The sequence below is a fragment of the Galendromus occidentalis genome, unplaced genomic scaffold (assembly GCF_000255335.2).
Source record: "Galendromus occidentalis unplaced genomic scaffold, Mocc_1.1 scf7180000077524, whole genome shotgun sequence".
Taxonomy (NCBI): Eukaryota; Metazoa; Arthropoda; class Arachnida; order Mesostigmata; family Phytoseiidae; genus Galendromus; species Galendromus occidentalis.
In genome coordinates, this window is record NW_003805512.1 from 2954277 (window position 1) to 2968557 (window position 14281).

A 14281-nucleotide genomic window follows, 5' to 3' on the forward strand; every position below is an offset into this window, starting at 1 on the left:
CCCGCCACAAATGAAAGCTTTCCATAACTCATTAGGGGGGAGATTTCGCTCTGCAGGACCGTCCACCGCGTCCTGCGTCCAGCTCAAGAACATGATGAGATGATAGGAATTCCGAAAAATTAGAGAGTTCTAGGAGAGAATATATCAATCAATCATGAATTGATCAAGTGATGTATTCAATTAGAGCAAAGAAGGTTTCTTTCGAATAGGATTGCTCGAGTGAATTGCGTCGACGTCGTGAATAGTTTCTGAGGGCTATATGCGTTTCCGATAACCAGTGAAGAACACTTCCGCTATTCTCAAGAATAACTTTATTTGGGAGTCCCGAAATCCGCCGGTAGGGATGCGATCGCATCGTGGGAGAACATTCGGTAATATCAAAGTTGTTCCTAATCGTCACCTAATCACTGTGCGGTTGCCAAGGCGGAGAACCGTTTCTGAGAGGACCTTGGATGATGTGACACTTCTCTCCGAGAATCAGAGCGGTTCGAATACGTGTTGTCCTATGCGCATTCGAGACAACTCTCTTTCATTCGAGTCCGAAGCCTTCAGCGTTTGATATCGCTATGATGAGTTTTTCTTTCAGCGTTGTGGCGTCCGGGTATCGAGGTAAGCACAACTGGTTGAAACAGGTGTGGGATATCGGGAGCCTGTGAGGAGTCGAGACTTACCAGACAAATCAAATTGCAGGGGGAGAGAGACAAGCTGGCCCTCTCTATACCGAATTAGTCTGTATTTTCACTCAAGTCGCTCACATGTCCGTTTTGTTGTTGATTGCGCTTATCTTGAAGCTCATCTCCGACATGCCTCCCACGGGAACCCGATCCGATCCTGTACAGAACCTCAAAAACTGTTGTTGCAACTGGACGGAAAACGACTCTAGAATCTCCCACAATTGAGCGATGAGAGGGTCATCCGCCTTGAAACCATCGTAAACGGTCACTTTGCGAAGGGCGTCGAGATCGAGTTTGGGCCATCCGCACACCAGTAGTTCCACCTCTTCGGGACGAAGCATCTGTCGGGACAGAGAGGAGAGCGGCTTGAAGTCATGCCGAATTCGGAGGGGAAGGGGGGCTGTCGAGAAAGGGGGCGGGTGAGCTGACTCACAATTAACGCGTTGGAAGCGCAGACACTGTGGAATCCCAGGTAGAACGCTTTGAATGGTTGCCCTATCGCTTGATTGAGGATCAAATCTACGTAGAGGTCAACGTACTCTGTAAGAGCGGAAAAGGACTTCCGTCAATCGCCATGGGAGGGCAGGGATCTGGAAATCGTTCCCCCTTCATCGATCGAGCCTCTACCTTGTCTGTTCTCGTTGGTAACCGCGATGTGCTCACCGGCCTCCTTGAGCACGTGAGTTTTAACCTCGCCGAATTCTTCCACCGACGCTTCGAAGTGCATCAAGAAATCTTCCTCAACGTTCCCCTCATAGGAGAGAAGTTCCCGCAGGCCGACCACCACGTCGGGCATAACTTCCGAAAGATCCTCCAGAGTAAACTTGCAATTTCCCACATTAGATGTGTCCATATTCGAGGGCACTACCGGCGGGCTTAGGAGTTTCTTGTAGCAGGCAGTTGGGAAATTGAGATCGAGAATTATAGAATTGTAGACTGCCAGACCCATGAGCACACCTATTAAGTTGTACTCTCGCAAATTCCCTATTTGAGCGGTACTGAACCAGTAGCAGCGAGCTTGGTTGTGGTATACGAACATGCCATAATCGGAGCTGAAGATCTGCTTTATCAACAGCAGGAACCATTCTTTGGTGAGTCCACCCATGTCCAAACCTGCAGAATGAAGGCGATGATGGCAAGCCCCGACATGAACGCCAACTCCATCCTAATCTGAATCCCGACGGGGTTGCTGTTCGCTCCCTCCAACTCACCAGGCTCCCCGACGAAAGTCACTTTGAGTTTTTTCTTCAGATCGGCTTGTTTCCTCGCGATCTCATTCAGTGAATCTGAGACGAGGTGCTGCCTCCGGACGTTCAGGTTCAAGAAAAAAACATCCAGATCCGGGACTTGATGTTGCAGAGCTCGATTCAAGAGGGAGCGCTGTGAACATTCGTCGGTGCTTGGGATTATCGATCGAACCATGGGCGAATCTTATCGCTGTCATCAAGTCGGCAGTGAACATTAGATCGAGAGCTGTATATTCGCTCCGAACGGGGGGAACTCACTCTAGCGTTCAATATCATCTGCTGCTCGGAATCTCTCTGCAGGATGAACTTCTTCGCGACTATGCTCAGAATGAAGGGATATTGGCAATACGAAAACCTGCCGGAGTTTGAGACATAACGAGAAATAATCCGCATCCATGCCGCGGATCCCGAGGTAGAGCGTGCAGGTAAGATATGGATAATGCGCGAGTTCTTACTTATTGCTTTTCCCCGGGGTCTGCCACCGGTAGTACTCCGCCATGAGATTGATATGATCGAGCGCCGAATTGTAGAATTCCGCATACTCCAAGGGCGGAGGAGTGTTCCTGTTATTCGACGCGTTCAGTAGAGCTAGAACCCTGCGGCCGGGAGCGACACAGGAGTCCTGGATTACTGGGGATCCCTCTACAATGTCACATGATTCCTCTCTGAATAGCGACACACACCTTGTAGCGCATGGAATCCACCAACGACTCTTGTTGATCGAAGGCAGACGGTGACCGTTAGCGGGCGGAAACTCCCGAATAGTTATGAACTGTAGCAGTCTCTTAACGAGCTCCCGGGTGCGACTCGCCTCCGTGCTGCTCGAAATTCATGCGAAATTAAAATCGGAGCTCATGATGTTTCGAGGCGTAAGGTCGAGCCGAAGGGTATCGCCTCTCCTAGAGACGGGGTCCGAATGAACGCAGGGTGCCAATCTGTCGCGGGGGTCGTCTCCTCGGAGACCTTAATCTTACACGAGGAGGAACTCCCTCGTGCGGAACCCGTCGAGACCGACGAACGCTTCGATATACATAGGTCATCTTGTTCCGCGGAGGTTTCTCTGGGTCCGCACCAGGCGCGTCATCATCTACGAGGTCTTAGAACCCGTCCTGGGCGATACCTTATCCAGTCGCGCCTCTATGGGGAGTCTTCACCTTTACCTGGCAAACCAGTGGATCAAGAGCTGATGGTCTGGGCTTGGGAGTGAAACAACACGACGGACCAGGTGAGCAAACACCGTATAGGACGCCTGTGAAATTAACATATCCTAAATGCGGATCGGCTGCGACAGAAAAAAACGTGTCGAAGTGTTCGCCCCATATCGAAAATCGTACCTGAGATGAGAAAATCGGATTGAGCAGTAAGATATACACCGAGCGGACATCATCCTTCGCCATCAAACGGACATCGAGCTCCAATAGAGAACTTATCACCGCCTTCAAGACGCTTTTCGCCAAGTATCCCGGCTGGAAAGTTCGATTCGGACAGTAGAAAGAGAGCGGGGTGATGGATGGTTCTCTGTGAAGTCGCATCACTCAAGCTCAAATTACAGACCAAGGTTTCGAAGCTATCGTAGATTTCGAAGAGGAGCTCTTTCTTGATGTCCGGGTCTTCGGGACGTGCGTTCTCCTGCTTGGGATCCATTTTAAAGATGGATGACATTTCCACGAAGCAGCAGAAAGTTTGCTCCAGGAGTTCTTGTAGCGGGACGTAGTTTTCCTTTGCTTTGCAATCTTCGAGCAGGGCTCTGCGAAATGAAGAACGAATACGTACTCGAAGCTGATTCTTCAGTCCCCGAATCGTTAGTCGACCTGAGCATGCAGCGCGAAGTCCTCGAGAAGGCTCGCTAATCTCAATTTCCGATGTGGTGCAAGGTGAATCGAGCGTCGATTCGGTTCCATCCAATCCAAAGTGATTCGTCGCGTGATACTTTACCGATAAGCCGCAGCATCTAAATTTCTGATCGGATAGTCCAGAGAATCGTCGTCTGAACTTCCGGGAGTGATGCGGCCGTCATCCTTGTCTTCCTTTTCTTTCTCTACTGGCGGTAAATAAAATTGATTCTCCTGCCCGTTCCGGAGGATGAGTCCTGAGCGTCGGGAACGAAAAACACTCTCGTAGATTCATTTGCGGCATACACCCTTTCCCAGCTTGAGGCTGCTGAATCCCGCGACTGCCTCCGGGCCTTCCCCTGAAGAATAACTCCGCGCATCCTCCAGGAGATTCGGATGCGGTCCCCGGCATGCTACCCTGATTTATTCACCTGCTAGATAACCTTGTAAGGCTCCGAGTCTTTCTCCTATCGAGGAATGGCGTCTGCTTATGTCGTCCTGGAATCGGAAATCGAGGTGTAAGCTATCGTTCGATGAAAAATCGGTCGAAGGCGAGGAACCAGCCGAATGAGATTCGTAACTCACGATGTGTGGCAAGTAACCGTTCGCGACAGAGCTGCTCCGTCTCATGTTGAAATCAGAATTCGCTCTCTGGTCGTAGAAGCCGCCACAGAACGGACACATGACCCGGGATTGCTGATCCACTAGAGAGAGGTTTCGGGTACTTTCATTGAATGGTTCAGTTTGCATCTCATCTTTTTTAGCATTAAACGTCACGTAAGATGTCCCGGGGAGATTCCCGACTTCCGAAACACACCTGATACCGATATGCGGCACGACGGACAAGTCCGGTTCGCCGGCGCCTCGACCATGGGGGGCTCGCCAGTTGCTACGGGGAACATTGTGAGGTCCGATTCAATAGCGACCATCGACAGTCATCACGGTCGCAACGACTCCCTCCTTGATTGTATGAAGCATCTCTCCATCTCAGACTTGCTCACGGGAGGGGACACTTGTTCCCTCGGTCGACTCGAACGTTGTCACAGAGAGGATTCTCGGGCAAACTCCTCTCCGTCAAGAGAAGGTGTATACGTATGCAGTCGGTATCCGATGCGAGGCCTTGCGCCTACTTACCTGGTACCATGATTGGCGAGACGTAGCCATGGCAACGAGATTTAAGCCAGCTCTCCGGGCATGCAAAATTCAGCTCCCCGCATGGAGAATCCGGGTCGCTCCGCATTGATTTTTAGTCAAATCGAATCAAGCGACGAAAGGCTAAGAGTTGCCAGCCGGAGAAGGCTTACATTGATGCAGATACAGTAAGAGCCCGTTACTACGAACACGAGGGGACCGACGAAACTGGTTCGTTATACCGAGTTTTCGCTGTAACGAATGCCGCTCAACACTATCCCTATGGCGAGCTGGCCAAAGGAGGAGAAATTCCTTGTTCGTTGTACCGAGAAATGCTTTTACTGGAGAAGTAACGAACATGAATATGCTCAGGAAAATTTGCTGAAATCCCGCGTTCCCCCTCTGCACTGATTCGCCACAAGCGACGGACCGCGAAGAAACTCAAGTTGCGCATGCCGCATGATGCGGGGACCAAAGAACTTTCTTTATCCGTGCGAGTCGTTCCTTCTATGCCGTTTCGTAATCCGCATATCGATTCCTCGCTGACAACGGCTAGAGAAGGGCAGCTCACTAGTCCAGGCTCAACCTGAAATCGTTCGAGGACCGTATCCTCGGTGCATTCCGCTGCAAGTTACCCTCTCCTCTCGATTCGTATGTATTCGGAACTCCCATGATCAGATATCTATAATTCTGCTGAGGGTTCCATCGTTCGACGATGTTGTCGATACGTTATAGGGAACTCAATCTAAGCGGGCCTGAGTTGCGTGTGAGCTGGCTGTGCAGTGTAGGGACGTGCAGTATTACCGATAGCCTGGGGTTTTATTTCCATCGTGAGCATTTATCGAGCTGGCAAACCTCTGAAAGGCCCTTCGATCCCTTGGAGGTAATACTTTTCGACGGGGAAGGTTATGGACCTGGTCGTTTATGCGGATATCGGGACTTCCTGCTGCGCTACTTCTCATTCTCTTCGTCCGGTGATGCAGGTCGATCAAACATGCGGATGCCACATAGGCTGCGAACAGGCGGGATGAAGTTGATTCCGTCTGCTGAGTTATGAATTTGTATCCGAATACGTTTACATACAATCTCAATATGTATGAGACGAGGGCTCGACGAGGGCGTTCATTAGGAGCTTTCAGACGACGAAAAAGATTCCCGATGGTCCGAAGAAATTTATTCTTGCTAACTGGCCCGTTCTCCCTCGGGAAGAGATATTCTTTTGCCTGACCTCTGGCTCCGCAGCAAATCTAAGATGCGCTGGCAGCCGCGGCAGCGGCGGCGCGGGCGACGACAGGTCGAACTCCTTGACCGATGCTCTCGGGGAAAGGTCCGCCGTAGGCCTGAAGATATTCGGAGAGGAAATTCATGAGCCGGTACCTACGCGAGTATGATACACCCCTTCCTTCGAATTCCGCGATCGGGATCGTGAAAGCGAGGTAGAGTTTACCTGGATAGCGGCATCGGGTCCGGAGGGTGCCGACGACACGTAAACAGCATCTCCGGGATTCTTGGACTCAGTTCCGAGCTCATTTGTCTGAATCTCGGGGTGGAATCCACTCTCGTCGGCCGTATAGCTGACATATCTCTCTCTCCCGTCAGCCAACTTCAAGAAATAATTTCCTTCAGCGCGAGAGTTGCCATCGAACTTTTCGGAATGTCCGTGAGAGCCTTCATCGGATTCTGCCGTGTAGGCGTATTCGTACGGCGTCGGTTGTGAAAGATCCCCATACTGATCCGCGACGCTCTGGGCGGAGGCGACGGTGACAACCGCGACGAATATCAGGAACTATGGAAAAGTAAGTTGGAGTCGATGCTCTCAAAAGTCAAAATCTCTTGGCTGGTTCATTATTTGTTGTCGAGTGCGAGTTCGCGACGATGCTCTCTTCGCTCGAACGAATGGAATTCTTGTCGGAATCATTGAGAATCCTCTCGGCTGGATTTTCATCAAAGCCCCGACGGAATTATCAGCACAGTGAACGGGTGCGACAGTTCAATGTTGAAGCTTGGAGCGAAGAAGAATTAATAGATTCACGAACCTGCTTCATATTGATGGTCGGTGATGCGCAACATCAGACAGGGGTGCGCTTATATACAACAGAGCGAAGATCTCCCCTTACTGGTTGCGAAATAGGGTTGTCTCAGTCGTCGTTGTCGACGCTTTCGTCTACTTCGATTATTTTCTGGGGCTTCTAAATTCTAGAGACGACCTTGGATGATTTACTGTGGAGGGATTAGTATTCTTCTAAGCGGTTTATGCCGCCATCGCGGTCGCGGAATTTCGCGTGCACGTCTCTTCCTTCTCGGAGACGACCCGCGACTTTCCATACCGCTAAGGATCTTCCGTGCAGGCGATTGAAGTTCATCGAGTCAGCGTTTATTCAATTCCAGGCAGCTCTTATATTAGAGCAAAGATAACATGTCAATTTTACCACGCCGAGCAGTCGATTCTCATTCTCAGAATATCTGATGAACTGCTCCGCACGCTTTACTCGGAAATCACAGGAGGGTTGTTGGGGACTCGAGACGGTGTTTCACATCGCGGGCTCACAGATCCGGGTTTTTCTTATCATTGCTATCATTGACGGGCTTGAGAATCAGCTTGGATTGCAGCGTCAGGTCCGGTTGGAGCGGAGGACTTGTACAGGGCGCCTCCGGGGTTCTTCGATTCGGTTCCCAATTCGTTTGTTTGAATTTCCGGATGGAAACCGTTCTCATCGGCAGTATAAGTGACAGTCCTCTCGCGGCCATCAGCCAATTTCAAGAAGTAGGATCCCTCGGCGCGTTGCGTTCCATCGAAAGTCTCGGAATGACCATGTGAACCCTCCTCGCTGGTCGCTGTGTAGCCGAATTGGTACGGTGAGGGTTGCGCCAAATCTCCGTACAGATCCTGGCAGTGCTGTGGAATTCGATTGTCAGGCTCGGATTCGGTAGCTGAAATGGCTCTAGGATTTTGGCTGTACATGCCGGTTGCGACTTACCACAACGCACAAGCTCGCGAAGAGAGCGGCGACGATGAACTGAAAGATGAAATCACACTTCTCATGAGCATTACGGAATCACCGTGCTAATTTCTGTGATTATCCGCCGCTCAAGTTCGTCAACGAGTAGGCTCAGAAGCGCGCCCCCCCGAAAATCCTGGTTAGGAGGATCTTTCAGGGTGCTTTTCCCAAGTTTGGTCTCGATACTCGGACTTTTTCTGAACATCTCGAGCTGCCGATTGATTTAGCGGCCGCTACCGTCCCCTTTCATCGACGTAATAATTTTGTGCTCTCGTCGGCAGTATTCGCAGTACTCACGCTTCTCATTTCGGTCGAGGATTTGAACACACAGACGATGAGCACCGATGAACCGTTTTAAATAGCCGACAGCCCAATACTGTGTTTTTCTTTCCTCGGTGCGACTTTTATACGGCGGCAATGATTCGTGTCGCGGATTTACCTCCCTGTCTTATCAATGAAAATATCTTTTTCAACTGTGCAGAGCAAGTGACATCTTCTGAAAGGGCCAAGGCCACCACCGAGATAATTGATATCTCATCGAAGAACCGTAACGAACACACAAACAGGTCCGACTTTCTTTTCTTACGTCGGTCTTCTGGTCGCACGATGCTCGGTGCGGATCCTCGATCTCTGTGCCAGCGATCAGGAGCTCACGAAGCGGACCCGAGTGGCTGCTTATCAGAGCTCCGCCTTCCGAGTGTAGGAACTCATTCTCCGAAAACATACCACCGTTCATCCGAACCATCGAATTGATAATAATTATTTCTGACGCTCAGTTTTTTTCGGCATTAAACATGCACGTGGAACGAACCGAACGCTCGCGAACGAGTGCGGCCCTGCTCCATCCTGGCGGAATCTCGACGCATGCAGCAGATTCCGCCATTTTTGAGCCGAAGCATCGCTGGATAGTGGAGACCTGCATGAATATATGTATATAATTCGTTGGGGAGGAATTTCGCTCCGCGCTATATAGAACTACTCTTCTCCTTCTCGGTCTTAGATAATCGGTAGCTCATTGCATAATCCTCCCGCCTTCATTGCGTGAAAAGATCCCGTTTGTTTGTTCTGATCGTGGAGCTGCATTCTGATTGAACTTTGCGACGATGCTCATGTTGTTCAATGAGTCACCGGAAACTGGGATGAACAGCTGATGTGTCCTGCAGCCCCGTGAAGGATTGCACGCCCTCGTCATCAAGGGAAGCGACATCCATGCTCGCTAGCATGATCGATCCTACCTACATTTAAATAGCCCGAGTCCTCGAGAATGACGGCTTCCGAGCGGATGAGAGGAATCTTGGACGAATCCGTCCGCAAGTCATCGTGACTCGGCTCCGCGAGCGAGTTCCGGAGAGGGAGTGAGACAAAAACAAGTATCTTCCATGACGCAGAGAAGAACATGCTTGTAGTTCCCCACGGACTCCCACCTGGGTTTCCGAACGAATGTCGTTCACGAGCGAGAACATTGATGGTCGGAAAGAAGACAGTTATTGTTGGGTACCTGTACGCTGCCGGACGTGACCGATGTACTGACTTCATAGCCCACATAAGAGAATTTCGTATACCGTGAATGCCTCTTGTACGAGTTGACGAGAAAAGGAAAACTCCGCTTTCTACGGGGTTTTACCGACCTCCTTCCCACTCGCATTCAGGAATTGTATAAAAAGAGATAAGGAAATTCCGAGGTCCCAAAAGTGAGAGATGATTTTCAAGGTAGTAACATGATTTCCGTACGGATCGGAGGACTGCTCCTCCGAGGTTTATCTGCCGGGCTGATTTGGAGTAGTTCTAGTGATGCTATGTGGGGTGCCTAGTCGTCCTGATTCATAAAGAGTGCGTTCATGTCTCATTAGGTGAGTCTGATCTTGGCTATTGCCTCGGTGGCGCTGTCTCAGGATTACCAGGACGAGCAGGACGGCAGTTACTCGCAGAGTTTCACGACGTCGTCGAGAAATCGGCAGGATAGAGTCCGAACGACTCTTCAGCGATTGTCCAATGCGGATCAACAGGTGCAATACGAGCAGAGACCTTACGAATATGGCTATCAATTAGACGATACCAACGGCTCCCACGGGCACGTTGAGAAACGAGATGAGTCCGGACGCGTTGAAGGCGAGTACTCGATCAACTTGGGCGACGGTCGAGTGAGAGTGGTGAAATACGTCGCGGACGAAAACGGCTACCGAGCTGATGTCTCAACCGATGAACTTGGCACTGAATCCAAGAACCCGAACGACGTCTACATCGGCTCCACGGCGATTTCGGGCTTCGACGCGGCCTTGAAATATGGACCGTTCGCCCCGCCCCACATAGAGAAGCCTTTAGAGGTTGCACCACGACCAGAAGCGCCACGACGTGAAGAAGTCCGTGCCCTCAATACTCAGGTGAAAATTCGCTGACATTTTTAGGAAACTTGTATTCCAATCATTCGGGCTCAGACCCAATGTTCGAATAGGTTGGAATATGCCCGCAACCCTCCTGATGAGACACGCGTCTGACGCTTGAAGTAGCCAAAAGTATGGCCGTACTCACTCGGATTTTTCTCTAGGTCAATTTGCCAACATACGGAACCTTCGCGGCCCAGGGATGACTTGATGGCTTCTCAGCTGATAGAATTCGCAAAGAAGAAAAGGTCCCCGAGCGGATTCGCAGAGTACATGGCAGAATGCGAAACATCTGTTCCTAATACATACATCTATTCATATTCAGAACCATAATAAAAGTCTCTGATTACTTCCATGACTTCCGTGTGATTCATCCGACGTTCCATCAACTACATGATGTAAACTCACATTCATTAAATTCTTATTTCCACGAGCGGAGACCACAGTCCGAATGCCCACCGGAAAGTCTTCTCCATCGGCTCATGGAAGCGATTCTTCATGAGTCAGTCCATTCGAAGACTACATTTTCATTTTGCGACGTCTCTGAGACGCGGCAGCCATATGGAATCGGTGTCAAAATATAAGCTCAGCTCGGATTGCTACTGGGGCAATCCGAGGGAGTCAGAGCGAGGTTCGCCTATGCACAGCAGACGACGCGACGTGAGCAGAAACACTGGGTTTCTCCTCGGACCCACGAATTTTCCGACGCACCGAGCAGAGTCGACGCATAAAGAAATGTGTTCCCGTCTCCGCAGTTTCCGTCCGGTGCTACATATCAAGAAAATATTCGTACGATTAGCCGCCGAAACCTCACGTGAGCGGGAGCTCAATATTGCGAAGCATTTTCGCGGGGCCATCGGCTTTTCTTTCCTCACTGCGAGTCCTCAGGCGTGGAGGTAACTGCTCCCTGATGCGGATACTCAAAAATACTTGATTTGCAAAACTCGACGGATTACCACCAGATGGTTTCGCGCTATCTCTGATTGTATCGGGTCGATCCCCCCAGACACATTCACTGTTCCGAGACCAGGCAGACTGCTTTCGGAGACGGCCACGGGATTAGAACTCTTAGGCGAGAGCATCGGATTCTCGCGGGTCACTCGGCGGTCGTCCTCACTCCACTCTGAATACGAGAAACTGCAACACTTGTCTTCGAGCGCCGCGAAAACCGAAAACCCGGGCGATATCTTCGGCTCGCAAGGCACGACATGGTATCTCGGAATTATGCTTAATGGTTTCCTTAGCTCAGCCAAGCTTATGTGATGCTCATTGTGAATTCGTCTTTCAATGGCGAAATTTCCCGGTCGCTCGCACCCTCAATCAAGTTTTATTGCATCAACGGGCGGATAAGCAAGGTTCCCATCTTGGAGGGCAGTTTTGGGCAGCGCGGAGTCCCCTCCAGGGCATGCAGACATCAAGAGATGTGTGTTTTCAATCACTTCTCAAAAACTTCATTCAGGAATGTTTATTCGATATAGGTAGCTCGACGTTCAGGTGGCAGGATGAAGGGCTAGAACCCACAGCGCGAGTCAGAATGATTTCCGTCCCAACACATGGTGTTTACAATATTGATTCTCCGTGGAAGTTTCTATCCTTGACGCTGTTGACGGTTCGCGGCATTCTGTCCCCCAGCGAATGTTCCGTACGTCGGGAGGGCGACCTAGGACAATTTCCAGCTTAGCCTTCCCGCTTCAAATATCAGGTGCCACGATTCTCCGTGTGCGACTTGCTTGATGCAAAAAGAGCGCTCAGAAAGTCTTGAAACTACTCACCTGACTGTTTATTGCTTGCACCTGAGGTCTTTCTGCAACGACCAGGGGCTGCTCCACGTGAGGTGGAGCGAAGGGTCCGTACCTCAGGGCAGCTTCGTAACCCGAGATCGCAGTAGAACCGATGTACACGTCGTTGGGGTTCTTCGATTCGGTGCCGAGCTCATCGGTAGACACGTCAGCTCTGTATCCGTTCTCGTCGGCGACGTACTTAACCACTCGTACTCTGCCGTCTCCCAAGTTTATCGAGTACTCTCCTTCGACACGTCCGTTCTCATCACGCTTTTCTGCGTGGCCGTGAGAGCCGTTCGAATCATCGAGCTGGTAGCCGTACTCGTAGGGTCGGGGAGGACCGTAATTTGCTTGCTGGTTTGCGAGTACAGCTCCGCGGTACAAAGTGTTCCTGCCTTGAGAAATCTCATCGGCCCGGAGTTGGACCTGGCAGGCTGCCGATCCCACAAGAGCGACGAGTGCGATAGACTAGAAAGCGATGGAAGCGAGTTCGTGAGAAAGTATCTTCTCGAGTTGTTACCAAGGATTCAGCACCGTATCCAGCCGTCGTTCTCGTCGCACTGAGGTTTCCAAGGCACACTCACCTTCAGCATGATGATTTCTAATAAATTTCGACCAATTTTCGATGCATTTATACGTACGAACTAGCAGTAGGCAAGTATATCATCGAACCCTTTCAGTTTGTACGCGGACATCATCGCAAGGCCACTTTCGCTAACTCACATTAGGCGAGATGCCGTATGTCGATCACGCGTAGTGATAGTTTTGTCACATTTGATAAACAGCTCAAAGCCAGTAGCTAACGATATTTGACTTGCGCAAAAGTCAGTGTGAACTTCTGGATCGCTAGCGGAAGGAATCAAACCCGGGGCGACATCCATTGAGCACGCGCGATTTTCGTTGAGAGCAAATCTCATTTTTCGCAGTGTCCGACGCTATGGGGCGCGGGGACGGGAAATGAAGAGAATTCCGATTCTCTGATAACCAGCTGCCCCTAACAGTCACATACAACCAGCTCCTCGCCAGAGAATCGCTGCCGACAGGATGGCCCGCATAATCGGTGATGCGTTGACGCTCGGTTAGTTAATTCTGAAAAGCGTCGTCGCCCCGCTTCGCATTCACACCGTGGATGGAATCTATGGCTCGTTTGTTCAAGACGATGAACTACCGATAACACGTTCGTGGGTGAAAATTTATGCCCTTTATCACTAGCTACTAGGAATTCGAAGGCGTCCTGCTCATCATGGCGGCACTGAAGTCCTCGGAGGAGTGTTCCCTAGGAGACCCCAGCATGAGGTGAAATCTATACGGAGAAGTCCGATGCGCAGAAAGAACCCCCCAGAATCCATCTTGGGTGGAATCTTCCCTCCCGCGGCGCAACTCTCGCGAGTATCCTTCTTTACGACTCCCGCCTCCAACATTCGCTCTAGGAGCTCCATTCGAGTCAGACGATTCTTTTTCAATTGCCTCGCCTTCTCCGATGTTCATTGTCATTGCCGAGAAATATCGTGTGCCCGCCTCAATGGTGTCTTCGATCACGTGAGCGGCTTGCAACCCCGTCGTGATTCCATGCAGGTTTCCGCACGGGCTTCCGGCCTCCCCGGAGTCTTCAGCGGTGGCTTGCGCGGAGCTTTCATCGTACAACCCTGATTCTACATATAGTTCCCGATGCAGGACGATGAAGAGGAGGTTCCTCTCGCGGTCTCCGCCTGACCAGAAGGTCCGACCTCAGTTTAATGGCACTTCCGTTTCTTAGACTCGTCATCTGGCACGGTACCCTCGCGAGGAGAGCAATCGGAAAGTCTCAACTTTGTGGGAAGTATCGGGATGCTGCATCAGAGAGATGTGGGAATTTACAAGAAAAGCTATCTATTTTCCACGGGATGTGATGAAGAGCGCCGTGGATATTGGGGACGGACGAAGGTTCTAGCTCTTGCCAGACAATTCTAGCAATATCGGCATCCGGATTCTCGTCACGTTCCCTCAGAAGGAGAGTCATTCTCGGCCACGCTGAATGTGTATCCTCAAATGGCCTTGGAGGTACCAGAATTGGGCTCGTCACAGAAATTGCTCCGAAACCGACGTGACCGATGGAGGCATTGGCACTGGATTGGAATTCCTCGTGACGCATGCTGGTGCCGATTTGGATTTTATTCGCGTTATACGACCGACGGACTCTCCTCATAGGCTCGAGAGATGGTACGTCGGACACTCCGCGAGAAATTCGTACTCATCT

The 14281-nt window shown here is 50.8% G+C and overlaps 5 protein-coding genes across 6 annotated transcripts; 1 reads left to right on the top strand and 4 right to left on the bottom strand.

Annotated features, from left to right (window-relative positions):
- Positions 1-529: 529 nt before the first annotated feature.
- LOC100902187 (probable E3 ubiquitin-protein ligase HECTD2) lies at positions 530-4897 on the bottom strand. Its single transcript, XM_018641137.1, has 16 exons — positions 4888-4897; positions 4571-4642; positions 4339-4457; positions 4185-4251; positions 3857-4010; positions 3476-3668; positions 3256-3387; positions 3082-3170; positions 2605-2739; positions 2377-2517; positions 2180-2276; positions 1886-2054; positions 1302-1787; positions 1108-1214; positions 756-1015; positions 530-650 (listed from the first exon to the last, which is right to left on the bottom strand). The coding sequence occupies exons 1-16, from the start codon at positions 4895-4897 to the stop codon at positions 530-532; spliced, it is 2352 nt and encodes a 783-aa protein (XP_018496653.1).
- Positions 4898-6049: 1152 nt separating this feature from the next.
- Positions 6050-6946, bottom strand: LOC100898519 (cuticle protein 10.9). The gene is made up of 3 exons (XM_003747628.2): positions 6921-6946; positions 6332-6670; positions 6050-6224 (listed from the first exon to the last, which is right to left on the bottom strand). The coding sequence occupies exons 1-3, from the start codon at positions 6927-6929 to the stop codon at positions 6132-6134; spliced, it is 441 nt and encodes a 146-aa protein (XP_003747676.1). The 5' UTR covers positions 6930-6946; the 3' UTR covers positions 6050-6131.
- Positions 6947-7239: 293 nt separating this feature from the next.
- On the bottom strand, positions 7240-8263 carry LOC100898660 (cuticle protein 16.8). The gene is made up of 3 exons (XM_003747629.1): positions 8181-8263; positions 7863-7901; positions 7240-7780 (listed from the first exon to the last, which is right to left on the bottom strand). Exons 1-3 carry the CDS (start codon positions 8187-8189, stop codon positions 7460-7462), a joined length of 369 nt encoding a protein of 122 aa, XP_003747677.1. The 5' UTR covers positions 8190-8263; the 3' UTR covers positions 7240-7459.
- A 1294-nt stretch (positions 8264-9557) lies between these two features.
- On the top strand, positions 9558-10620 carry LOC100898803 (cuticle protein 16.8). 2 transcript variants are annotated; one of them, XM_003747630.2, is made up of 3 exons: positions 9558-9593; positions 9734-10264; positions 10429-10620. In XM_003747630.2, the coding sequence occupies exons 1-3, from the start codon at positions 9582-9584 to the stop codon at positions 10468-10470; spliced, it is 585 nt and encodes a 194-aa protein (XP_003747678.1). In that variant the 5' UTR covers positions 9558-9581; the 3' UTR covers positions 10471-10620. The 2 variants fall into 2 exon arrangements, with proteins under 2 accessions (XP_003747678.1, XP_018496671.1); XM_018641155.1 differs by having other exon boundaries at positions 9565-9593; positions 9890-10264.
- Positions 10621-11852: 1232 nt separating this feature from the next.
- Positions 11853-12638, bottom strand: LOC108864845 (cuticle protein 16.8). The gene is made up of 3 exons (XM_018641138.1): positions 12630-12638; positions 12037-12513; positions 11853-11924 (listed from the first exon to the last, which is right to left on the bottom strand). The coding sequence occupies exons 1-3, from the start codon at positions 12636-12638 to the stop codon at positions 11853-11855; spliced, it is 558 nt and encodes a 185-aa protein (XP_018496654.1).
- Between the last annotated feature and the right edge of the window lie 1643 nt (positions 12639-14281).

Bases quoted from the DNA above. Each gene is read 5' to 3' on its own strand.
- LOC108864845 (XM_018641138.1), bottom strand. The intron at 11,925-12,036 runs GTGAGTAGTTTC...AAATTGTCCTAG, and splicing joins TGCAAGCAATAAACAGTCAG to GTCGCCCTCCCGACGTACGG.
- LOC100898519 (XM_003747628.2), bottom strand. The intron at 6,225-6,331 runs GTAAACTCTACC...GAATATCTTCAG, and splicing joins GACCCGATGCCGCTATCCAG to GCCTACGGCGGACCTTTCCC.
- LOC100898660 (XM_003747629.1), bottom strand. The intron at 7,781-7,862 runs GTAAGTCGCAAC...CGAATTCCACAG, and splicing joins TCGCGAGCTTGTGCGTTGTG to CACTGCCAGGATCTGTACGG.
- LOC100898803 (XM_003747630.2), top strand. The intron at 10,265-10,428 runs GTGAAAATTCGC...ATTTTTCTCTAG, and splicing joins TCCGTGCCCTCAATACTCAG to GTCAATTTGCCAACATACGG.
- LOC100902187 (XM_018641137.1), bottom strand. The intron at 2,740-3,081 runs GTAAAGGTGAAG...AATTTCGAGCAG, and splicing joins TTGATCCACTGGTTTGCCAG to CACGGAGGCGAGTCGCACCC. The intron at 1,215-1,301 runs GTAGAGGCTCGA...CCGCTCTTACAG, and splicing joins TACCAACGAGAACAGACAAG to AGTACGTTGACCTCTACGTA.